Below are 27667 nucleotides of genomic sequence, written 5' to 3' on the forward strand. Positions count from 1 at the left end.
ATTCAATCAATCCTTATCCCAGTCTCTGTTCCACATGCTTCAAGAGGCACACACCTTGTTCCCTTGCCAAGACAAGCCTAAGGTAAGTGAGCTTAACAGCTACGCCCCGTAATCAACACACCAGCCAGCTGGTCTGCGCATGCTCTGAGGACGCGGCTGGGAATGCCGTCTGGGCCTGCAGCCTTGCGAGGGTTAACACGTATGCCCATATGTATGTAGGCCCATGGTAGATCTCTTAACTTAGTTTGAGAAAAGCGGATTTGTTAAGAGATGGCTGAGTTATTGATCAATCAGAAAATCAGATTTTACGTGTCCATTGAAATACTTTGTAAATCCACTTCACAATGGCCTATCACATTTTTACGTTTTAGGTTCATCAAAGACATTACCATGATGAACCATGTTAAGTTTGTCATTGGCATACAGTATCAGGACATCTGTTTTTGGGAGATGCTGGTTTATCACATATCCGGTCGCGAAAATGTCCTTTCGTAGGATACCCGAAGGGCTTGTTCGACATTGCAGCTGACACTGCAGCCGACAGTGCAGGTGAATGCCAACTGACTGATCTACAAAGAACCTTGCATCATAAATAACTACTCATTATTATTTGTAGATCAGTCAGTAACAATTTACCCACGATACATTATGGTTTTGAGCCTCTCGAACATGGCCATTAATATCCGTTGGTTGATTGGGTGAGGCTTTTTGGGTGCATGACGTCACTCCGAGCTCTTACCAAAACACAAAACATGATGGATAGTTTATCTCGCCTCGGATCTGATAATACCCACGCCCCAATAACTTTGTCGCCAAGGAGGGCTTGCTAGCAACAGTATTTGAGTCATCTCAGGTGTTTTCTTGTAAAACAGCTCAGCTAGCTAGGGAAATGCTAATTCACAGAGTGTACAAAACATTAGGAACACCTGCTCTTTCCATGACATAGACTGACCAGGTGAAAACTATGATCCCTTATATATGTCACCTGTTAAATCCACTGAAATCAGTGTAGATGAAGGGGAGGAGACAGGTTAAAGAAATACTTATAAGCCTAAGCCTAAGCCTAAGCCTAAATCTAAGCCTAAGCCTAAGTATGTACGCCATTTGGTGTGAATGGGCAAGACAAAAGATTTAAGTGCCTTTGAACGGGGTATGGTAATAAGTGCCAGGCGCACTGGTTTGAGTGTATCAAGAACTGCAACGCTGCTGGGTTCTCAACAGTTTCCTGTGTGTATCAATGGGAAGCATTGGAGTCAACATGGGCCAGCATCCCGGTGGAACGCTTTTGACATCTTGTAGAGTCCATGCCCTGACGAACTGAGGCTGTTCTGAGGGCAAAAGGGGGTGCAACTCAATATTAGAAAGGCGTTCCTAATATTTTTTACACTCAGTGTATATGTTCTTAGAAGCTGTGTGAATATAAAGTCACTGCAACCTTAGATGGCTGCACCAGACCAGTTGGTGGCAATATAGATGTTATTGGCACCAGCGGCACTAGAGGATACTATAGCAATAACTATTGGTCAAGTGGAATTGTCCTCATGCAAATTAATATTAGATTTAAATCATGCAGACAAACAATGTGAAATATTGTGATTAGTACATCCGTATATTCACATATTGTTGCCCTATTATGTGGTCTGAACTAGAGGTCACCGTTTGTTTTTCACGCCAAATACTGATTATTGAGAACAAAAACAGATACCGATTAATCGGCCGATTTATTAGAATTTGTTTTTTATATATATATATATATATATATATATATATATATATATTACTATATCATACACACGCACACATTTGTGTAATAATGACAATTGCAACAATACTGAATGAACAATGAACACTTTTATTTAACTTAATATAATACTTAAATACACACACACACCACACAGCTCTGAAGTGACAATGATACTGAAGAGTCTGCTTCGGAGACAAATACTCTCAACTGTTTGAATAAAAATAGAGTTTAAGTTACCAGTGATGAATGTTGAAACAAAAACTTTAATTTCTATATGCAGGAAATCCTATTTTAATAAGGGCATGGTAAGAATTGACAACCAAAGTGCGAGTCATAATTCCCATGACACCTTCTAGCAAAATCTGAAAAGCGGGTTCCTTCATTTATTCCATAGGATATTTTTAGATTCACTTAAAATAAGGTCTGTGTTTCGTGTAGGCTTACACCACCGTGCCAATTTTAACTGTGTAGATATCCATAGGACAAGTAACTCTGATCAATATTGGCTAAATATAAGCGAAGATAATTTTTTGTAGAGTGGTATATGAAAATATGTTGACAAACGTTACGTTACCTAGTGAGATTTACACGGGTATCAAAACGTCGAGGCGGTTTAAGCCTGCACGAAACGACCTTATTTGAAGTAGATCAAGACATTCTCTATGGAGACATGACGGTAAAATAACGAGGAACCCTTTCAATTTCAGCCGCAAGTTATTACAGGAATTATAACTTTTCGACTATTTCTCTCTAAACCAGGGGTGTCAAACTCATTTTCGCATCGTGGGCCACATACGGCCTAGGGAGATGTCAAGTGGGCCGGACCATTAAATATACATACTCTGCTATAATAACCAAACTTATGTCTTTCCTTTGTTTTGGTGTAAAGAGGCACAAGAACATTAGGAACATCTCTCAGACAGGGGAAATGAGCAGGGTTGCCATTTGCCAGTTGCATCTCCACAAAAGTCAGCTTCAACTTAAATGCATGTTGTTGTCAGAAAACTGTGTGACAACTTTTTGCGGCTTGCAATTTTGTTCAGATTGTTCAAGTGTTTCAGTAATATCAACCAAGAATGCAAGGCCGTAGCCATTCCTGAGATTGTAATTCCAACACCGGTTTTCCTTTTTCTTCCCATGAACTGTCCGATTTCCTCGTAGATCAAAGAAATGCCTCAGCACAAGCGCCTCGGCTTAACCATTACTTCAGTGTGGTATGGAGGTGTGTGGTAATGTGCTGTCGCTGAGAAGTTTGTCAAACTGACGATGGTTTCAGACCTCTGGACCGGATGAAATTTACAGTGCGAAAACCACCTCCATGACGTGGTCCATTTTCAGCGACTTGCAACCAATGCCTCCTGGTGCAAATACAGTGAAATGTCCAGAAACGATCTCCTCCATTAAGGGTTGTACTTTGTTTTGACATTTGTCGCGACACCTGCTTTCTTTTCCGACATGGAGTGCGCGCCGTCTGTGAGCCAGGCTGACAGCGCGGACAGTCCACTCCAACTGTCCAATGCAGCAAACGACAGAGCCGAAAATGTCCACGGCTGTTTGGGTGTCCATCATTGGCACCAACTCAGGACTCTTCAGTAACAGTCAATGTCTCATCAATCCTCGATAAATATGGCCAGTTGGCCACGTCTGTGATGTCAGTGCTCTCGTCAATTGCCACGGAAAATGCAATAAATGACTTGACTCTCTGTTTCAATTGACTGGCAAATCTGCCGATAGTTCCGAAATCTCTCTCTGCATAGTATTCCTCGTCAGGCTAATATTGGCAAAAGCTTGTCGCTTCTCGGCACATACGTTCAGCCGCCTTCTCATGCATCGTTTTAACAAAGTCACCGTGCGAATACGGCTTCGATGCTAATGCTATTTCGCTAGCAATTAGGTAGCTGGCTTTTACCGCTGCTTCACTGACTTCTCGGCTTCGGATGAAGTTGACTGCTGTTTCCTCAGACCCGCAGCAATTCGTTATCTTATCTCTTTTCTAGTTGTCTTGCAAGCCGTCATATTTTTCGCTGTGATGAGTCTCGTAGTGGCGTCGAATATTATATTCCTCAATACAGAAAACTTGTTGCAAACACACCAAGCACGAAGGTTTTCCGTGCATCTCTGTTAAATAAATAGGACGTGGTCCATTTTTCTTTGAAAATTCTTCACTCCTTATCTACTTTTCTCCGTTTGGATAACGACATTTTGGCTAATGAGGGTGTAGCGGAGAGGTAGGAGCACGGTATTAACACGTCGTAACAAGCAGCAGATGGCGCATTGATACCGTCTGCTGTTTTCCAGTCTGTCTCAGTGATGCAGCTTGTCTTCTACTCTGATGGAAGAAAGTGCGCCCCTTAGCGGATAATCCATGAATTGCAGCGAATTAAAAATATTAATTCCATGTCTTTTATGCATTTTTTCCACTTTCAAATTATCCTGCGGGCCTGATCAAACCTCCTTGGGCGTCCGGCCCGCGCGGCCGTATTGTTTGACACCCCTGCTCTAAACCATATACCTTTGACTAATCCGGAAACTATCACCTCGAAAACAAAACGTTTATTCCGTTCCGATTTTATCTAAAGGGTGGCATCCATGAGTCTAATATTCCTGTTACATTGCACAACCTTCAATGTTGTCATAATTACGTAAAATTCTGGCAAATTAGTTCGCAAAGAGCCAGGCGGCCAAACTTTGCATATACCCTGATCTGCGTGCAATGATCGCAAGAGAAATCACAATTTCACCTGTAAGTGCCCTGGCACCTGGTTCTTTTAGCTAAATATGCAGGTTTAAAAATATATACTTGTGTATTGATTTTAAGAAAGGCATTGATGTTTATGGTTAAGTACACATTGGAGCAATGACAGTCATTGATTGATTGTTTTTTATAAGATAAATTTAATGCTAGCTAGCAACTTACCTTAGCTTACTGCATTCGCTAACAGGCAGGCTCTTCGTGGAGTGCAATGTAATCAGGTGTTAGAGCATTGGACTAGTTAACTGTAAGGCGTCGAGGCTTGCAAGATTGGATCCCCCGAGCTGACAAGGTTAAAAATCTGTCGTTCTGCCTCGTTAGGCTGTCATTGAAAATAAGAATGTGTTCTTAACTGACTTGCCTAGTTAAATAAAGATTAAATAAAGGTGTAAAAAAATAAAAAATAAAAATATATAAAAATCGTCAAATCGGCGCCCAAAAATACCAATTTCCGATTGTTATGAAAACTTGATTAACTTAATTTCAAGTTTTCATAACAACCGTCGACCTCTAGTCTGAACATACTGAAAAGTGGATATTTTATTCAGTAAAATGAGAAACCGGAAGTCCTGTCGCTTGCGCAGTCAGCATATTACAGCTGTGAGAGTGTATTGAATTTTTCTGGAATGCTAATGAGGAGTGTAACAACAGAGATTTAAATCAACATGGTAATGCATTCACTGATTACACATAAAGGAAGATATTTCCTACATGATAGAGGGCTTGCTTCATTATCCAACTGATCGTGTGTCCTTTCTGTTATCCTGTTCATTGCTGCAGCAAGTGACTACAACACACATCAAGTGACTAAAACACACTAAAAGTGAAAGGTAAATTCAGTAAATTGAGATTTCCCAAAATGATTTCTGCTTGCTGCCATATGTATCAGTGGTTCATACATAGGGCCTCCATTGTGTAAGAATATGCTATCCATGTCTATCTGTTGGGGGAGTGTTGTTATAACTCTGTCAGTGATAGGAGATATGAACCAGAGTGTGGAACGGAGACAGGGAGACACTAGACAATGATCTGGGATAAGAGGTTGTGGCTGTGACTGCAGTAGCAGAGCTTCCAGTTCATTTCCCTCTCTCTGTCTTCTCTGGCTCCTGCCAGCCTCAGCCGCCGCCCAACAAAGGAAATTAAGTATCGATCACATGACCAACAAACAACAAGCAGAATTTATATTCAAATAACTAGCTGTCATCTTTATTAATATCAAATGGGTTTGCTTTGCCTTTACATAGACATTCAAGTGTTGAAGTGAAGGATGAATTCTAGATGAAAGATCTTGAATCATATCAGATTTCCATTACGTATTGCTGTGATATTACTTGACTGTATTTTAGAATTGTATTATGATATTATATATCATATTATTATATTCTAGTATATTACTGCCATTTCATTTGTTMATGTTTGGAAAATGAGGACATGAAATGGCAACAAAGGGGCCTGGGTTATAACTATAATCACACAATGGCCACCGACGGAAACAACATCTCCACCCCGCTGATCCTCAACACTGGGACCCCACAAGGGTGCGTTCTCAGCCCTCTCCTGTACTCCTTGTTCACCCATGACTGCGTGGCCATGCACGCTTCCAACTCAATCATCAAGTCTGCAGACGACACTACAGTGGTTGGCTTGATTACCAACAACAACGAGACGGCCTACAGGGAGGTGAGGGCCCTTGGAGTGTGGTGTCAGGAAAATAACCTCACACTCAACGTCAACAAAACAAAGGAGATAATCGTGGACTTCAGTTAACAGCAGAGGGTGCACCCCCCTATCTACATCGATGGGACCGCAGTGGAGAAGGTGGAAAGTTTCTAGTTCCTCGACGTACACATCACGGACAAACTGAAATGGTCCACCCACTCAGACAGCGTGGCGAAGAAGGAGCAACAGCACCTCTTCAACCTCAGGAGGCTGAAGAAATTTGGCTCACCGAAAACACTCACAAACTTTTACAGATGCACAATCGAGAGCATCCTGTCGGGCTGTATCACAGCCTGGTATGGCAACTGCTCCTCCCACAATTGTAAGGCTCTCCAGAGGGTAGTGAGGTCTGCACAACGCATCACTGGGGGCAAACTACCTGCCCCCCAGGACACCTACAGCACCCGATGTCACAGGAAGGCCAAAAAGATCATCAAGGACAACAACCACCCGAGCCACTGCCTGTTCACCCCGTTACCATCTGGAAGGCGAGGTCAGCACAGGTGCATCAACGCTGGGACCGAGAGACTGAAAAACAGCTTCTATCTCAAGGMCATCAGACTGTTAAACAGCCATCACTAACATTGAGTGGCTACAGAGTCAAATTTCTAGCCACTTTAATAATAAAAAATAGTATGTAATAAATGTATCACTAGTCACTTTAAACAATGCCCTTTATATAATGTTTACATACCCTACATTACTCAGCTCATATGTATATACTGTACTCTATACCATCTACTGCATCTTGCCTATGCCACACGGCCATCGCTCATCCATATATTTATATGTACATACTCTTATTCATCCCTTTACACTTGTGTGTATAAGGTAGTTGTTGTGAAATTGTTAGATTACTTGTTATATATTACTGCACTGTTGGACCTAGAAGCACAAGCATTTCGCTACACTCATATTAACATCTGCTAACCATGTGTATGTGACCAATACAATTTGATTTGATTTGATTTGACGAGTGTGCAATGTTGGCCACACTGGGAAATCATCAAATGCTTATAATATTCAAGCAGTCTGAATCTAGGCAGAAATTCAAAATAGGCTACATATCCAGAGTGGGGTATAGGACTCTACAGCATGTATACTTATTGTATTATGTTTAAAATCAAAGAGATGGTCACTATCTCTGTATGTAATTGGAAATATTGACCAACCAGGGAGCGTACATGTGGACATAATGCTTTGGACATAATGTCCACTCTTAGAGAGTAAACATAGCGCTAAGTGTGTCTGCTAAAACATAAATGAGCAGAATAACGCTGTGATGGTACACCATGTCCTCTCAGAGGTGATCAACACAACAGGACAAAACTTTACTTTGGAGTTCGACATCAGTGTAGGAGGATGAGGAACAGCTTACTATCTCTACTGTAAAGATGAAGGACAAAACATTGTCATCATGACATGTGTTGTTGTCATGTTTGGATCAGAAAAGAGTCAAACAACAACTATTCAATCATTGATTAGAATCACAATAAAGGAATTTAAAAAGTATTTATTGGTTTGAAAATCCAAACAATCATTCCCATTAATTTTAGCCCAAAGTGCTCTTTCTCTTTGAAAAGCGTGTGATTGTGAGCCTCAGCCTGGCTATCTGTATTCAGGGTTGGGCTGTGCTGCGTGTCTCAGATGCTGCTGGAGGGAAAATAAACCGATTATAAGACATAACGTTACAGCAACAGCATCCTTGGCGTCGACTCAGGATCACAGAGTCCCCCTCCCCCCGCTGAGCATCACCCGTAAAACAGGAAGATAAGGGGTCATTTGCATCCATCGAGAATATGAGATGCCACCAGGGGGATGGATGCTTTAAAACAAAAGAGAGAGTGCCTCCCCCCCTCCCTTCCCTTTCTCTCTCTCTGTTCCCTCCCTTCCTCTGGTGGCATGCACCACCATCAACATCTCCAGCTGAGATCAAAGGTTGACTTTTCATGCGTCCTCGTTCATATCACCAGAGTTCAAATATGCCATTGTGTAAATTATATGGTTTCCCACTTGAAAGAAATTGAATGGGATTACAATGTAAATGTACGCCATATTTTTGCGGTGTGTTTTCCCTTTTGTGTCCTTCACAATGTCTCCTAATCATGGCTAATTATGATCTGATACATACAGTATTATCTGTATACAGTGGTCAACTGTGAGAAATGAAATGAAATGGATCCTACTTTAACCGGACAAGTGATCATAGAGTTAATTGGTTGGATAACAGTAGAGTTTATTATCTCCAGTGATTAGTGTGATTGTGGCTTTCTGAAATAATTTTGTGACCTGAACATCGGCGACGGCACACTATGTTCGCCAAATTACTCTTTGAAATGGGGGTCTGTTTGACATGTCTGGGTCTTAGTGCAGTGTGGATGGGAGCGCTAAACCTATTGCATTTCCACCAGGGCCTACTTCCTCAGCCGAACTACAGACACAGAATTTGTTTTAATGATTACAAATCACCTCCAAAACTCTGCTCAAAGGTAAAACAGTTATGATGGTTGTCATGACTGTCCATGAGAATCCAAATAGGTCAGATCAGGTTTGCAATGAATAACTTCAATCAGTCCCCCTCTCACCCATAGCGGGGGAGAAAGAACTAGTGGGGATTAACAACTCACGTCCTGTTGTAAATGAACAGAGAAGATCCAGGCCTGTGCTCTCAAAATTCACCAAAGGAATGTGCTTTGTCGCAACAGACTTTTCCCGCTGAAACTCTAACACGCTCAAAAGGGAACACTGGAACAATATTTCTAACGTAGAAAGTGGGGAATGGTCAGAGGCGATCTATAGAACACTAATGTCATTATGTTTGTTATTTTGTGATGTCATTAAAAATGATATAAAGGAAATACTGTAACTTGGAAAGTATACCCACTACACAGATGAAGTTTCCATACTAAGGGTTGTGCATGTAATATGGAACATGATGAAAGTGTTTTTGTTAAGAGAAGGATGTGATTTGAGAAGTTATAAGAGATAATTGTTTTCCATAACTTGGCACAGTGAGTAGTCACTGCCCCGGAGTGAGGTCAGGGAGTGTGCCAGCCTGCCGGAACCGCCCCTTTCGAGCAAAATGTATAAATAATGGGTTAAGAAAAAAACAGAAGGAACCAGAAAATGTATGAAGCGGCTGCTACACGTTTAAAATGGTTTGAACTTTTAATCTCAACATGAGGTGGAGATGATAAGATCACCTCCCGGACAATGACTGGTACGGCTGATCAAAGAGGGCTGCGGTTCGTGTGCAAAGTATATGGTTATTGTAGGTGAGAGAAGTTTCTGAATGTGGCAATGTCAAATGTCTCTGTCCCTCTCTCTGCCTCTCCTTCTCTTCTTTAACAAGCATCCATGTTGTTGTCATTCCGCTAGGGACCTGTTTTCAGCATATTACGTCTCCAGTCAATAACCGGTGCAGAGTGTGTATGTTTATCCTGTGTTCCCATTTAATTAGCTAGTAAATAAATAATTAAACCAATTTGTGTGGTACTGAATCATAAGTAAGGCTCTGGTTAGATGCAAGGAGGTTACGACTGTTCAGAATGGTGATATGATACGAGGTTTTGATTAATAAGTTGACTGTTTATAGGTGTGATAGGTAAAGATCTTTTAGTGTTTGATTCGGGAGATGGTAACTCTTTAAAGAACTGCTCTCGTGGTGCCCCAGATCCTAATGAGTTAATTGTTACATGATTAATTTAATCAGGTAACAATTAGACATATTTAGTTAATTCGATAAATAACAGTCAATGTTAATGTTAAAGTCATGTCACGACACGGTCAAATAATAAAGCCAGATAAAATAGTGGCTCCATTTTCAAAGGAAGACTTTTATGGGATTATGTCACATTCGTTCTTGAGAACACATTCCATGTTCAAGGAGTTATTGTGTTGTTTTTTGCTCTCAAGCTAGGCATCATATTGTTTCGTCTTTATCTGTGTAGAGAACGGGTCAGGACATCTGTCAAATATTCCTGTCCTCCTTTCTGAGAACACATTCCATGTTCAAGGAGTTATTGTGTTGTTTTTTGCTCTCAAGCTAGGCATCATATTGTTTCGTCTTTATCTGTGTAGAGAACGGGTCAGGACATCTGTCAAATATTCCTGTCCTCCTTTCTGCTGCCACAAGTGAGAAATGTATTCAATAGAAAGACATGCAATGTGGATGACACATGATCATCAACCGAAGAGATATGATGCCGGCTATTGTTTTAAATAGGAGAATATGACTCTCAAAATAGAACATGATGGGATCCTGAATTGATGCCTGCCAAGGTTTCCAACACATTATGGAAATATTCGATTTTACTCATGCTCCACTGTGCTCACCCCTCTTTCCAATGTAATTGGATAATTTGGGCCATATTTCATTTTCAATTGGCCACTTGTTACAAAAGAGCACATAAATAGTGGAAAAGCCTTAGCTTCCAACCAACAATTACACTGGGAATGGTATGCTGAGCTCCGGAGCATCACTCAAAGTGATCTGTCCTTTTCCCAAAAATCCTGCCAAAAAATKTGGTGTTTCTATGTCAAACAATTTTGTTATATTTCCGTCTTCTGTGATGTATATAAAGTGTAATATTTCGATGCAAACTTTTGTAAGCCTATAACCATGTTTGTGAGTTGTATATGTTTGTTTCAAAGTAGATTCTTTTAAGACTACCAAGAGTCACTGTCTGACCCTGATTTAGCCTATTGCAGTAAAAGGTTAAATGATCATGTCTAAAGCTCCGTAAATGATTGATGAGTCACGGTTCATTTACATGAAGAAGCTGTACAGTTCTATCTAAGTTCCACTGAATGGGCCTCCTCTGTTCTGAAAGTAAAGGATGATGCATGGGCTGCTACAGTAGCATGGTGATGCTACGAAATGCGTGTTCATACAGAGTGTTCATATTGATTGATGGGTGTCAGGATGTTTGGTGTATGTGGAGGCAGGGATGATAACCAGTGTCAACTGTCAACGAGAGTGGGCCCACTGTACCCTTCTCTCTTCTCACTCTGTTAGGGCCAGGGGGAGGGAGAGAGGTGCTGTGTCTGTGGCTTCACAAACATCATTTTAGGGCAGGGGTGTCAAATCCATTTTGCCCCGGGGGCCCCATTCGGTCTGCAACGAGTCCTCTATCTATTGTTTTGGGAATTTTTGATACTCCCTGAATGTCTAGTTTTCATTTCTGTGATTGTAAGTGAGCTGGACAGTCAACAAAACTGTATAAATGTAGGTCCATTATCATTTCTACACAGTTTAAATTTGGGTTAAGTCATTTTAAAGTATATTTAATTTGTTTCGCCCCCACCCAAATGATAATCTCAAAACGCCCACGGGCCGGATTGGACCCCCAAACATTGGGCTATATGTTTGACACCCATGTTGTAGATGGTAAGGTGGAAGGTGAAGAGTGTGTTTGTGTGTGTCTGTCCATATATGTTTTGGGTGGCGGTGTGGTAGTATAGTCACCAGGAGGTAGTGTGTCGGTGGAGGCTAACGCTCCAAGTGGCACTAACTGCTCATTATCTCTCTGCCTACAAATCTGTCTTCCCTGCCATGTCTAATCCACTACTTGTCAGCCATCAGCCACACTCTACTTATCTATTCCCCTCTCCCTCTCTCCCTTCTCTACGTCTCTCGCCTCTGATATTGCCATTGTACTTCATATGTTTGTTTTAGTTAATGAGAAGCTCCTTTAATTACATTTTGATGAGCATTCGGGCATTGATCTGGGTGGAGAGGGGGCTCATCCTCTGCCAAAGATACAGCCATTGATCTGTACATGTCGGAGACCACACAACAACGCAACCAAATGGTTTTTCATCAACACTCAACTGGACGGGATAGAGCGCTAATTGCTCGAGGAGTGTAAATTGCTTCACAGAGTTGAGTCTTTCCAAGCTACAGGGCATTGGAAGAAAGTCCAATCATGTAGGCCTGTTCCAAAGCTAATTTTTGTATTTAATTATCCTTTATTTAACTAGGCAAGTCAGTTAAGAACAAATTCTTATTTACAATGACGGCCTACCCCGGCCAAAGCCTAACCCGGACGAAGCTGGGTCAATTGTGCACCGCCCTATGGGAATCCCAAACACGGCCGGTTGTGATACAGCCTGGAATCGAACAAGGGTCTGTAGTGATGCCTCTAGCACTGAGATGCAGTGCCTTAGACCGATGCACAACTCGGGAGTCCCCCAAAGTAATGTTACACTGTATTATTTGCTACAAGGGTAAAATGTATCTATCTACATGTGAGTGGAGCCTATCTGCTGTTTCTAAACTATTAAAAACGATTCTGTGATTTTAGTTGACTACAAAAAAATTATGTTTATACTGTATGCTAGCATATAGGTGGGGACTCACATATCATTCTCTACTCCAATAAAAAGGAAGATTTTGATGCTGTGGCTTAGCACAAGCTAATAACCTTAGTCTGATGACAGAACACACACCTGCAGTATAGGCCCTGTCAGCAGAACATCTACAGAAATCTTTAAAACACCACTTATCTGGCTGGAATATATAGTAATGGTTGTCAGTGGCAGTATGCATAGGGTTAGTGAATAATTTAAAAGGAAATAATCCAATCACACCCTCCCTCATCACTCAGCCACACACCAAGGCTTACACCTTACCCAAACCGGACGAGCGCGTAAGCCATCGTGCGCAAATTGATTTTGTCCCCCCACACCAAACGCGATCACGACACGCMGGTTGAAATATCAAAACAAACTCCGAACCATTTATATTAACTTGTGGACCTGTTGAAAAGCATTAAACATTTATGGCAATGTAGCTAGCTAGCTTGCAGTTGCTAACTAATTTGTCCTATTTAGCTAGCTTGCTGTTGCTAGCTAATTTGTCCTGGGATATAAACGTTGAGTTGTTATTTTACCTGAAATGCACAAGGTCCTCTACTCCGACAATTAATCCACACATAAAACGGTCAACCGAATCGTTTCTAGTCATCTCTCCTCCTTCCATGCTTTTTCTTCTTTGGACTTTATATGGCAATTGGCATCTAACTTTCATAGTTACCTCGACGCCCGACCGAACTCAGTTCATCTTTCAGTCACCCACGTGGGTATAACCAATGAGGAGATGGCACGTAGGTATCTGCTTCTATAAACCAATGAGGAGATGGGAGAGGCAGGACTTTCACCGTGTTCAGCATCACACATAGAACTGACTTCTATTTTAGCGCTTAGCAACGCAGACGCTCGTTGGCGAGTGCGAGCAGTGTGGTTGCAATACTTGAATAAGGGAAATGCCATGTAATCTTCAATCAACCCAAATGCATCAGCCCAAACTAAACTAAACAGTAAATCCTCTGCGCGCGTGTGATTTTTCCTTCCTTTTATAATAGCAACCCAGAGACATGCTACAGCAATATTTTTTATTTTATTTTTTATTTWATTTAATTTAATTATGAATGCATAGAAAAGGGGAAAGTTAATAGATACTGTTATAGCTGTGTGTGTGTTTGTGTGCATGTATACTTATGTGTGTGCATCAGGGTGGATTCAAAGAGAAACTTATCTTACCGTAGCTCTTTGAAGGGCTCGGCCCTGACGTGTGGCGTCTCCACAGAGTTGGTGAATACGGCTCCCTCGGCACCTGTAATCACAGAACTACAACATTAGCCAGGAGACCTTCCCTCTCTGCCAGCCGTCGGTCCGTCGCTCAATACCACACTGTGATGCCAAATCAATGGACATAATCTCTGAAGCTACAGATCTATATGGGCCGCCATGGCCGCCACGTCCCACAAGGTCTCACCTATGCCACAGAGTTAATTTAGGCTCTGAGCTACTGTAGTCCCACCCTATGCTATTGAATAACCTTTACGTTGGGGTGCTGCTAGTAGATCGATGGCCTCAACTAAATGTGTTTCAAAGCACTTTGTGGCACGGCAGGGACTCCAAAACACCTCTAAAAGTTTAGCGGTAAAAAAGTTATCCTATTCAAAAACAAATAAGGTGAGTATTTTCAATAACAGCGACAGGGTGATGKTTAGGTACCTGAATACTTGAGAATATTTACAGGGACGTTATTCCTTTAAGGATTTTCTTGAATTACAGCTCTCAGCTTTTCACTCGGAGAGCAGCAAGGGAAAATATGCAAAGAGAAGTACTCCCTCAGCTATGTGGGACATTCGGAAAGTATTCAGACCCCTTGAATTTTTCCACATTTTGTTATGTTACAGCCTTATTCTAAAATTGACACACAATACCCCATAATGACAAAGTGAAACCAGGTTTTTAGACATTTTTGAAAAAKATTTTTTTTAATACCGTATTTACATAAGTATTCAGACCCTTTGCTATGAGACTCGAAATTGAGGTCAGGTGTATCTTGTTTTCATTGATCATCCTTGAAATGTTTCCAMAACTTGATTGGAGTCCACCTGTGGTAAATTAAATTGATTGCACATGATTTGGAAAGGCACAGAGCTGTCCATATAAGGTCCCACAGTTGAGAGTGCATGTCTGAGGAAAAACCAAGCCATGAGGTCGAAGGAATTGGGGAAGGGAAGTGTCTAGGGAAGGGTACCAAAACATTTCTGCAGCATTGAAGGTCCACAAGAACACAGTGGCCTCCATCATTCTTAAATGAAAGAAGTTTGGAACCACAAAGACTCTTCCTAGAGCTGGCCCCCTGGCCAAACTGAGCAATCTGGGTAGAAGGGCCTTTGTCAGGGAGGTGACCAAAAACCTGAAGGTCACTCTTACAGAGCTCCAGAGTTCCACTGTTGAGATGGGAGAATCTTCCAGAAGGACAACCATCTCTGCAGCACTCCACCAATCAGGCCTTTATGGTAGAGTATCCAGATGGAAGCCACTCTTCAGCAAAGGTCACATAACAGACTGCTTTGAGTTTGCCAAAAGGCAACTAATGGACACAGACCATGAGAAACAAGATCCTCTGGTCTGAAGAAACCAAGATTGAACACTTTGGTCTGAATGCCAAGCGTCACGTCTGGAGGAAACCTGGCACCATCCCTACGGTGAAGCATGGTGGTGGCGGCATCGTGCTGTGGGGATGTTTTTCAGCGGCAGGGAATGGGAGGCTAGTCAGGATCGAGGGAAAGATGAACGGAACAAACTACAGAGAGATCCTTCATGAAAACCTGCTCCAGAGTGCTCAGGACCTCAGACTGGGGCAAAGTTTCACCTTCCAGCAGGACAACGACCCTGTGCACAAAGCAAAGWCAAYGCAGGAGTGGCTTCGGGACAAGTTTCTCAATGTCCTTCAGTGGCCCAGCCAGAGCCCGCACTTGAACCCAATCGGACATCTCTAGAGAGACCTGAAAATAGCTGTGCAAGGATGCTCCCCATCCAACCTAACAGAGCTTGAGAGGACCTGCAGAGAAGAATGGGAAAAACTCCCCAAATACAGGTGTGCCACGCTTGTAGTGTCATACCCAAGAAGACTCGAGGCTGTAATCGCTGTCAAAGCTTATTCAACAAAGTAAAGGGTCTGCATACTTATGTAAATGGTATATTTCAGTTTTTTTCTGTAACAAAATGTGAAAAAAGTCAAGGGGTCTGAATTATTTTCCGAATGCACTCTAGATAACTTGATGGTCTATTCCCGGTGGAAGCGCTTCTGTTCTCCTGATGTAAATGTAATGGCAACAGCACAGCAGCGTTGGTCTTCCTGTATGTATCCCAAAGGCCTCTTGGGCGTATGTTCAGTAGGCTTGGCAGGGGGTTTGTTCTGCATTGGGTTTGAAGAGCTGTGCTCAGTGGGGAAAGTTTACTCCATTGTTTTACTCTGACAGCTCTGCTGCTAGGAGTCACACCTCTTCAGCAGGGATGAAGGGAATGGCTATAAGACTGTGTCACTGGACTTCTGTGTTGTAAAATGACTCAGAAGGTTTCTTCAAGCTATTTTTTTGTTTTTGCATTCCCCTTTTAGAGGGTTTAGGTCAGGGTTCTTATTCACCACTCAGTGACAAATGTATTTGTCAAAAAGGTAATAATAGAAACATTATTTGATAAAATGTTTTTGTAAGGAAGCAAACATTGAAACAGCAGACAGGCTAATGCAATGAGAGTTGCATGAAACAGATGAATATGAAAAGTATTATTAATGGAGTCAATATGGAGATAACGCAGGCCACATGGAATACAGTATAAATTGTAATTGAATATTGTCAGATGCACTTTGTTTGAACTCCCACAGGGATGAGGGTGCATTAAGAGACACTTAACAGGAGCCAGTACTCCATCCATGTGATGTTTTTATAGTCATGTAAACTAGATAGGTGCAGTGAAATGTGTTGTTTTCTGGATCAGCCATAGTAGTACGACACCCCTGGAGCAAATTAGGGTTAAGTGCTTTACTCAAGGACACATCAACAGATTTTCACCTTATCAGCTCAGGTATTTGAACCAGTGACCTTTTAGTTACTGGCCCAATGCTCTAACCACTAGGCTACCTGCAGTCAGTGGTGTAATTTACTTAAGCAACAATAATTGAAAGTACTACTTAAGTCGTTTTTAGGGGTATCTGTACTTTACTTTACTATTTATATTTAAGACAACTTTTACTTCACTATATTCCTAAAGAGAATTATGTACTTTTTACTCCACACATTTCCCCTTACACCCAAAAGTACTCATTACATTTTGAATGCTTAGCAGGACAGAAAAAATGCCTAATTCACACAATTATCAAGAAATTGATCTGATCTGGCAGACTCACTAAACACATGCTTTGTTTGTGAATGATGTCTGTGTTGGCGCATGCCCCTGGCTATACGGAAATAAAAAAAACAAGGAAATTATGCTGTCTGGTTTGCTTAATTTAAGGAATTTTAAATGATTTATACTTTTAAAATCAAAGCAAATCAAATTTTAATGGTCACATACACATGGTTAGCAGATGTTAATGCGAGCATAGCGAAGTGCTTGTGCTTCTAGTTCTGACCATGCAGTAATATCAAACAAGTAATCTAACAATTTCACAACAACTACCTTATACACACAAGTGTAAAGGGATGAATAAGAATATGTACATATAAATATAAATATATGGATGAGCGATGGCCGAACGGCATAGGCAAGATGCAGTAGATGGTATAGAGTACAGTATATACATATGAGCTGAGTAATGTAGGGTTTGTAAACATTATATAAAGTGGCATTGTTTAAAGTGACTAGTGATACATTTATTACATCCAATTTTTAATTATTAAAGTGGCTAGAGATTTGAGTCCGTATGTTGGTAGCAGCCACTCAATGTTAGTGATGGCTGTTTAACAGTCTGATGGCCTTGAGATAGAAGCTGTTTTTCAGTCTCTTGGTCCCTGCTTTGATGCACCTGTACTGACCTCGCTGAGTCAACAGGCAGTGGCTCGGGTGGTTGTTGTCTTTGATGATCTTTTTGGCCTTCCTGTGACATCGGGCGGTGTAGGTGTCCTGGAGGGCAGGTAGTTTCCCTCCAGGTGATGCGTTGTGCAGACCTCACTACCCTCTGGAAAGCCTTACAATTGTGGGCGGAGCAGTTGCCGTACCAGGTGGTGATACAGCCCGACAGGATGCTCTCGATTGTGCATCTGTAAACGTTTGTGAGTGTTTTTGGTGACAAGCCAAATTTATTCAGCCTCCTGAGGTTGCGCCTTTTCGCCACGCTGTCTGTGTGGGTGGACCATTTCAGTTTGTCCGTGATGTGTTCGCCAAGGAATTTAAAACATTCCACCTTCTCCACTACTGTCCCGTTGAAGTGGATAGGGGGGTGCTCCCTCTGCTGTTTCCTGAAGTCCACGATCATCTCCTTTGTTTTGTTGACGTTGAGTGTTAGGTTGTTTACCTGACACCCCACTCCGAGGGCCCTCACCTCCTCCCTGTAGGCCGTCTCGTCGTTGTTGGTAATCAAGCCTACCACTGTAGTGTCATCTGCACACTTGATGATCAAGTTGGAGGCGTGCATGGCCACGCAGTCATGGGTGAACAGGGAGTACAGGAGAGGGCTGAGAACGCACCCTTGTGGGGCCCCAGTGTTGAGGATCAGTGGGGTGGAGATGTTGTTTCCTAGGGTCTCGAGCTTAATGACGAGTTTGGAGGGTACTATGGTGTTAAATGCTGAGCTCTAATCGATGAACAGCATTTTTACATAGGTATTCCTCTTGTCCAGATGGGTTAGGGCCGTGTGCAGTGTGATTGCGAATGCATTGTCTGTGGACCTATTGGGGCGGTAAGCAAATTGGAGTGGGTCTAGGGTGTCAGGTAGGGTGGAGGTGATATGATCCTTGCCTAGTCCATCAAAGCACTTCATGATGACGGAAGTGAGTGCTACGGGGCGGTAGTCGTTTAGCTCAGTTACCTTAGCTTTCTTGGGAACAGGAACAATGGTGGCCCTCTTGAAGCATGTGGGAACAGCAGACTGGAATAGTATTGATTGAATATGTCAGTAAACACACCAGCAAGCTGGTCTGCGCATACTCTGAGGACGTGGCTAGGGATGCCGTCTGGGCCGGCACCCTTGCAAGGGTTAACACGTTTAAACRTTTTACTCATGTTGGCTGTGGTAAAGAAGAGCCCACAGGTTTTGGTAACGGGCCGTGTCAGTGGCACTGTATTGTCCTCAAAACGAGCAAAGAAGTTGTTTAGTTTGTCTGGGAGCAAGACGTCGGTGTCTGCGACGGGGCTGGTTTTCTTTTTGTAATCTGTGTTTGACTGTAGACCCTGCCATATACGTCTCGTGTCTGAGCCGTTGAATTGCGCCTCTACTTTTTCTCTATACTGACGCTGTCACGATCGTCGTATTGTGGAAGAGAGGAGGACCAAGGCGCAGCGTGATAACAATACATCTTCTTTTATTGAAGACGAAAACGAAACAAAGAACACTATACAAACTATACAAAACAATAAAACGACGAACGTGAAGCTATAGAACAAATAGTGCTGACACTAAACACTACACATAGACAATCACCCACGAACTACCTAATGAATATGGCTGCCTAAATATGGTTCCCAATCAGAGACAACGATAGACAGCTGTCTCTAATTGAGAACCAATCTAGGCAACCATAGACATACATACACCTAGACTAGACACTTTARCCAACTAAGCCACAGCACCCATAAACATACAAAAACCCCTAGACAATACAAAACACATACATCCCCCATGTCACACCCTGACCTAACGAAAATAATAAAGAAAACAAAGATAACTAAGGCCAGGGCGTGACAGACGCATAGCTTGTTTGATTGCCTTGGGGAGGGAATAGCTACACTGTTTGTATTCGGTCATGTTTCTGGTTGCCTTGCCATGATTAAAAGCAGTGGTTTGCGCTTTCAGTTTTGCGCAAATGCTGCCATCAATCCACGGTTTCTGGTTTGGGAAGGTTTCAATAGTCACCGTGGGTACAACATCACCGATGCACTTGCTAATAAACTCGCTCACCGAATCAGCGTATACATCAATGTTGTTGTCTGAAGCTATCTGGAACATATCCCAGTACACGTGATTGAAGCAATCTTGAAGCGTGGAATCAGATTGGTCGGACCAGCATTGAACAAACCTGAGCACGGATGTTTCCTGTTTTAGTTTCTGTCTATATTCTGGGAGCAACAAAATTGAGTCGTGGTCAGATTTGCCGAAAAGGAGGGCGAGGGAGGGCATTGTTTGCGTAGCGGACGTTAGAGTAGCAATGATCCAGAATTTTGACCGCCCGGGTCGTGCATTCGATATGCTGATAAAATTTAGGGAGCCTTGTTTTCAGATTAGCCTTGTTAAAATCCCCTGCTACAACAAATGCAGCCTCAGAATATGTGGTTTCCAGTTTACATAGAGTCCAATTAAGTTCTTTCAGGGCCGTCGAGGTGTCTGCTTGGGGGGGATATACACGGCTGTGATTATAATCGAAGAAAATTCTCTTGGTAGATAATGCGGTCGGCATTTGATTGTAAGGAATTGTAGGTCAGGTGAACAAAAGGACTTGAGTTCCTGTATGTTGTTATGATCACACCACGACTCGTTAATCATTAGGCATACACCCCCGCCCTTCTTCTTACCAGAGAGATGCTTGTTTCTGTCGGCGCGATGCGTGAAGAAACCGGGTGGCTGTACTGACTCTGATAACGTATCCCGATAGAGCCATGTTTCCGTGAAACAGAGAATGTTACAATCTCTGATGTCTCTCTGGAAGGCAACCCTTGCTTGAATTTCATCTACCTTGTTGTCAAGAGACTGGACATTGGCGAGTAGTATACTCGGGAGCGGTGAGCGATCTGCCCGTCTACGGAGCCTGACCAGAAGACCGCTCTGTCTGCCCCTTCTGCAGCGCCGTTGTTTTTGGTCGCCTACTGGGATCCGATCCATTGTCCTGGGTGGTGCTCCAAACAGAGGATCCGCTTTGGGAAAGTCGTATTACTCGTCGTAATGTTGGTAAGTTGACGTTGCTCTTATATCCAATAGTTCTTCCCGGCTGTATGTAATAACACTYAAGATTTCCTGGGGTAACAGTGTAAGAAACAATACATAAAAAAACGAAATACTGCATAGTTTCCTAAGAACGCAAAGCTTTTGATACCTAAGTATATTTTAGCAATTACATGTTCTTTTGATACTTACGTACATTTAAAACAAAATACTTTTAGACTTTTACTCAAGTAGTATTTTACTGGGTGACTTTCACTTTTACTTGAGTAATTTTCTATTAAGGTATCTTTACTTTTACTCAAGTATGACAATTGGGTACTTTTCCACCACTGCTTGCAACCCATATGCATCAACTGTCTCTAGCGGCAGTTATACACTGTAGGCTGTTGTATATGTACATGTATCTACCAACAGACTACTGAGACTATGACAGACAAGAGACATCTCACAATCCCCAAACCCAAAAAGCCTGTCACAAGTCACCCACCGACTCACAGACCAGAAAAAAAATCATACATATTTCTACACTGTAACAAGGAGCTCTTCATGTAAATAACCAGGCCTCACAGTCAAGACATTACCTTTTGCTCAGATGGTATGGAAAAGAGTCATGATGCAGCTTTTATGAGGATTTTTTTTATTTTTTTTTATTTAACTAGGCAAGTCAGTTAAGAACAAATTATTATTTACAATGACAGCCTAGGAACAGTGGGTTAACTGCCTTGTTCAGGGGCAGAATGACAGATTTTTACCTGGTCAACTCGGGATTCGATTTCACAATCTTTTGGTTACTKGCCCAACTCTCTAACCACTAGGCTACCTGCCGATTATCATATTATGGAGAGAAAGATGGCCAGTATAGAGTGCCAGCTTAATGGTCAAAATGAACAATTTGGACTGTATTTATTTAACAATGCTGACAGAGAAAAACTCAGCCCCCTGCCTGAAAGAGAAGACTATTCAAACTTGCCACCCATATCCATGAAAAGCAATAGAGGCTGTCCATATGTAATGTCAGTGTTCACTGAGTACATGGGTGTGTGATGAGCTGTCAAGACAGCAGTATTTCAGAATACCGTAGTGTCAAAGCAACATTTTGAAATATCACAATTTGGGATTTACAACTGAGGGGCCTCTTTTGCCATAAACTCACACATTACGTACAGTGGGGAGAACAAGTATTTGATACACTGCCGATTTTGCAGGTTTTCCTACTTACAAAGCATGTAGAGGTCTGTAATTTTTTATCATAGGTACACTTCAACTGTGAGAGACGGAATCTAAAACAAAAATCCAGAAAATCACATTGTATGATTTTTAAATAATTAATTTGCATTTTATTGCATGACATAAGTATTTGATCACCTACCAACCAGTAAGAATTCCGGCTCTCACAGTCCTGTCTCTTATACACATCTAGATGTGTATAAGAGACAGCTTTAATTGCAAACAAAGGTTTCTGTACCAAATATTAAGTTCTGCTTTTCTGATGTATCAAATACTTATGTCATGCAATAAAATGCAAATTAATTACTTAAAAATCATACAATGTGATTTTCTGGATTTTTGTTTTAGATTCCGTCTCTCATAGTTGAAGTGTACCACCTGTCTCTTATACACATCTAGATGTGTATAAGAGACAGGGCTACAGGACAATAGGCAAGCAGCTTGGTGAGAAGGAAACAACTGTTGGCGCAATTATTAGAAAATGGAAGAAGTTCAAGATGACGGTCAATCACCCTCGGTCTGGGGCTCCATGCAAGATTTCACCTCGTGGGGCATCAATGATCATGAGGAAGGTGAGGGATCAGCCCAGAACTACACGGCAGGACCTGGTCAATGACCTGAAGAGAGCTGGGACCACAGTCTCAAAGAAAACCATTAGTAACACACTACGCCGTCATGGATTAAAATCCTGCAGCGCACGCAAGGTCCCCCTGCTTAAGCCATTGCATGTCCAGGCCTGTCTGAAGTTTGCCAATGACCATCTGGATGATCCAGAGGAGGAATGGGAGAAGGTCATGTGGTCTGATGAGACAAAAATAKAGCTTTTTGGTCTAACTCCACTCGCCGTGTTTGGAGGAAGAAGAAGTATGAGTACAACCCCAAGAACACCATCCCAACCGTGAAGCATGGAGGTGGAAACATCATTCTTTGGGGATGCTTTTCTGCAAAGGGGACAGGACGACTGCACCGTATTGAGGGGAGGATGGATGGGGCCATGTATCGCGAGATCTTGGCCAACAACCTCCTTCCCTCAGTAAGAGCATTGAAGATGGGTCGTGGCTGGGTCTTCCAGCATGACAACGACACGAAGCACACAGCCATGGCAACTAAGGAGTGGCTCCGTAAGAAGCATCTCAAGGTCCTGGAGCTGTCTCTTATACACATCTAGATGTGTATAAGAGACAGGTATGGAGGAGTGGGCCAAAATCCCTGCTGCAGTGTGTGCAAACCTAGTCAAGAACTACAGGAAACGTATGATCTCTGTAATTGCAAACAAAGGTTTCTGTACCAAATATTAAGTTCTGCTTTTCTGATGTATCAAATACTTATGTCATGCAATAAAATGCAAATTAATTACTTAAAAATCATACAATGTGATTTTCTGGATTTTTGTTTTAGATTCCGTCTCTCATAGTTGAAGTGTACCTATGATAAAAAATTACAGACCTCTACATGCTTTGTAAGTAGGAAAACCTGCAAAATCGGCAGTGTATCAAATACTTGTTCTCCCCACTGTAAGTACCGTCTCTTCAAGCTCGTTTCGTTATGTGAATTCATACAGTCTGAGGGACATAACCTAGAATGGTTTTGGCTTAATGCATAACACAGCATTAAGGTGAAGAGTAAAAACCCAGAAAATCTGTTCTAAATGACCAGTGCAGTTTATCAGAGAACACGACATCAGTTCCTCATTCTGTCACTGCAGAGCCCAGTCAGTCTTCTCTCAAACACTGCTACCACCCCGCTAGCCACAGTCCATAGACATGTTGATAGATGCTAATTAGAGCCCATTAGAGAGAAAGTAATAAAGTTACTCAGTGTTGACAGACTGCAGCTGTAGTCAGATCAAGACCAGGAAAAAGAAAAAACAAGCATTCATTATTTAGAGAATTATTGTACAATCTAAACCGCTGTGAAATATATTTTCCATAACAAAAAATATAGTATTTTCAGCTGTTTGAAGCTGGTGTACAAAACTGAAAGTAAAAGACGCAAAAACTAAACTTAAGAACGGGAAGCATAACAAAAGCACATATAAAACAGATCTACTGCTTCTTAAACTTGCTTTCAATGAGAATGACAGATCTATAACTCACATTTCTATGTGAATTTGGTTGGTTCACCCCAAAAGTTACATATTGCAGATTTAAGGCATACCTCACTGTCTTCACTTTCACACCCTTATTTAGAGAGCAAGATAACGGGATGCAGTCCTAATATGGGCGCTGTAATACTGAATGTTTAATATTCCCCACATACAGAATACTGTATATTTGGATATCTGGTAACAGAATGGAGTTCAACATAGGAGACAGTACTGCGTATGATCGAACAGTGACTGTTATTTTCCCTCCTTTCTTAACAACTGCAGTACAATCAGAGCTTAGTTGTAGTATGCATGGCCTTGAATCAATAGCCTGCCTATGGGAACCACTTGATCAATATCTTCTCACTTTCATTTACACATCACCTTATGAACTTTAGTCGACTTTCATACATAGGCACACACATGCGCACAAATGTTTGCACAAACAGACACTCACACTCACACACTTGCTCTCTCACTAAACTCTCCATTGGGAACCGGACTGGGCCGACTCTCCCGGTGACATCCTATAATGCACTGGCCATAAACATCCATAAACAGATTGAGTGAAATATCGATAAAGCCATTTTGTTTTATTGTCCCTCCTGAAATGATTTAGTCAATGTGTTTCCATTACGTCTCCTCCAACCCCCCTGGTCCGCTAGTCTCCTGCTGATCAATCAGCGCCTTATGAAGCATGCAGCAGGATATATCACTAGTGTTTGGAGGCCTCATAAACATTCACTTAATAGCTACTATAGCAACTGGTGGTGGGATGGAGGGAGGGCATCACAAAGACAGGTGAAACAGATCAGGGTGTGACATAAACAAATACATATATTTTTTATTTGAAATTCTTCAAAGTAGCCACCCTTTGCCTTGATGACAGCTTTGCAYATTCTTGGTATTCTCTCAACCAGTCGATTGGAATGCATTTCAATTAACAGGTGTGCCTTGTTCAAAGTTAATTTGTGGAATTTATTTCCTTCTTAATGTGTTTGAGCCAATCAGTTGTGTTGTGACAAGGTAGGGGTTGTATACAGAAGATTGCCTTATTTGGTAAAATACCAAGTCCATATTATGGCAAGAACAGCTCAAATAAGCAAAGATAAATGACAGTCCATCAATACTTCAAGACATGAAGGTCAGTCATTGCGGAAAATTTTGCAAATGAGCAGTCGCAAAAACCATCAAGAGCTATGATGAAATGGGCTCTCATGAGGACCGCCACAGGAAAGGAAGACCCAGAGTTAACTCTGCTGCAGAGGATAAGGTCATTCGAGTTACCAGCCTCAGAATTTGCAGCCCAAATAAATACTTCACAAAGTAACAGACACATCTCAACATCAACAGTTCAGAGGACAGAAACCACTACTAAAGGACATCAATAATAAGAAGAGACTTGCTTGGGCCAAGAAACACAAGCAAATTCTAGACCAAATTTCCGATTTTTGGTTCCAACTGCGTGTCATTGTGAGACGCTGAGTAGGTGAACGGATGATCTCCGCATGTGTGGTTCCCACTGTGAAGCATGGAGGAGGAGGTGTGATGGTGCTTTTCTGGTGACACTGTCGGTGATTTATTTAGAATTCAAGGCGCACTTMAACCAGCATGGCTACCACAGCATTCTGCAGCGATAAGCCATCCCATCTGGTTTGAGCTTAGTGGGACTATCATTTGTTTTTCAACAGGACAATGACCCAAAACACACCTCCAGGCTGTGTAAGGGCTATTTGACTAAGAAGGAGAGTGAGGGAGTGCTGCATCAGATGACCTGGCCTCCACAATCACCCGACCTCAACCCAATTGAGATGGTTTGGGATGAGTTGGACCGYAGAGTGAAGGAAAAGCAGCCAACAAGTGCTCAGCATATGTGGGAGCTCCTTCAAGACAGTTGGAAAAGCATTCCAGGTGAAGCTGGTTGAGCTTCACCTGGAATATTACAGTACAGTACATGGCCTGCGGGTCTTCCATATCTGCAGGATCTAACTGGGATAGCACAGCTGCTGAGCTGATATCTGGAGGTCCTGCTGTATTTACACTAGAATGTTCAAAGGCATTCCTTATACGATAGAAGACCTGTATCCAAACATAGGATCGAGCAATGTTTAAATTGCCTTTAGCTATCGGGATTGCATAGATGCATATCAATAGGGATTGCATAGATGTGTATCAGAAAAGAAATTAAAAGCTGATTGACAAAGTGTTAGGACACTGTGTAAAATGTAATATGTAATGTAGACCAAATAGAACATGAAGTATACAATTCTAATGAGAGGGACATTACTCTGGTAGCTAAACAGTGTCTCCCTCACACTACCCTGAGGTGGCTGCTACCGAACAACAACACACACCAGCTATTTGTCTCCGATTAATGGAAGCGCCATTGTAGCATCTATAAATAGGATTCCAGCCACAGTACTCCGGAAGAGGAAACTCCAGGTGGCCGAATGCAGGAAAATTGGAACTATCTATCTGCCTTGGGTGCAGTGCCATTTAGCAGCTGAATTGCATACATTTGTATCCAAAGACCCGATGGACCTTTTATAGTGAAAGTGGCTATTGCTCCTGGAACAAAAGTGTACTTGAGTGTTGGGGAAAAGGAGGTTCTTGGACGTGATGTACAGTTGAAGAGTGCTCCAGGGATCCTCAGTGGTACAGTAGACTGCAGATTATAATGAAATGCATTTTGCATCAGCCTCCTCTTGCAGTAGGTCAGAGAGGAGTGGGATAGGTGCATTAGTGGCAGGGGTGTGGAGGAGAAGAGGGTACACTGCATCAATAACAAGGCTCAACGGGGACTGAGGAGTATACATTAAACAGTGGGACATAGTTTGTAAAAGCAAGAAGTCAAGTATTTTAAGTACACTACCGCAAATGGTGTGAAATGTATGTCTAATACACCGGAACATATTTAGTTTGTAGCTGATTACTTTGACTGCACAATTGCAAGTAAATGTAGGCCCATAGGTTATCTACATGTATTTTCACTATACATGTCTCCTTCCATTTTTCTATGTACTTATACTGTACTCTACCTTCATCTGGTCGTCCGGTTTAGAGGTACAAACTGCAGTGCTCACACCCGGAGCAGGCGCCTGGTATAGGAAGAGGGAACGGGATGACAGAACAGTGTGGTGCCGATAGCATCGTCCTCTGCTACCAGGCCATTTGTCACCCCAGCAACATGGAGCCATACATGGAGCTGTGGAACTCATAACTGTGCTGTGTAGAAAAACAAGCTCAGTGTGATCACACTATTGAGTGTATGTTTGTACGTGTCGAGAGGGTTTGCGGGTGTGTGTGTAGTGGGCTGTGGATGTATGTGTGTGGTTTGGTGTGTGTGTGTGTGTCCTTGACTAGACCTTCGGAGGATTGTTACCCAGAAATAATTTGATATTGAGATAAAAACGGCTGCATTGGACCTTTAAAGATACTCAGCTGCAGGCTTACATTTTAGACCGTTACCAAAGCCATCCATGTTCACAGATACCATTAGTTATTATGGATCAGTGGTGGATGCAGTTGGATAATATTGCTATTGGAGACAAGGTACACCTAGAGCATCCTCCCTCTCACATAGCCTTGACAGGAATTATATATCCGAAAGATGAAAAGAAACACATTATCCATCTGTAATGCAGGTCTTAGGGTGTCAGTGACAGAAACAAGACTTGAAAGGCAAACAATGTTGCCATGATTTTGCAAATGGCTCTGCCGGGTGCGCAGCGCTGTAAAACCCCA

The 27667-nt window shown here is 42.1% G+C and overlaps 1 protein-coding gene across 1 annotated transcript in view; it reads right to left on the reverse strand.

The window, feature by feature from the left end:
* Positions 1-27667, reverse strand: part of LOC111950091 (delta-sarcoglycan-like) — a 100667-nt gene that overhangs the window by 4124 nt on the left and 68876 nt on the right. The window contains exon 6 of the mRNA XM_023967444.2: positions 13758-13830. Within this exon, the coding sequence (XP_023823212.1) occupies positions 13758-13830 (73 nt within the window). The remainder of the gene's footprint in view (positions 1-13757; positions 13831-27667) is intronic.

The sequence above is a fragment of the Salvelinus sp. IW2-2015 genome, linkage group LG23, assembly GCF_002910315.2.
Source record: "Salvelinus sp. IW2-2015 linkage group LG23, ASM291031v2, whole genome shotgun sequence".
Lineage (NCBI taxonomy): Eukaryota > Metazoa > Chordata > Actinopteri > Salmoniformes > Salmonidae > Salvelinus > Salvelinus sp. IW2-2015.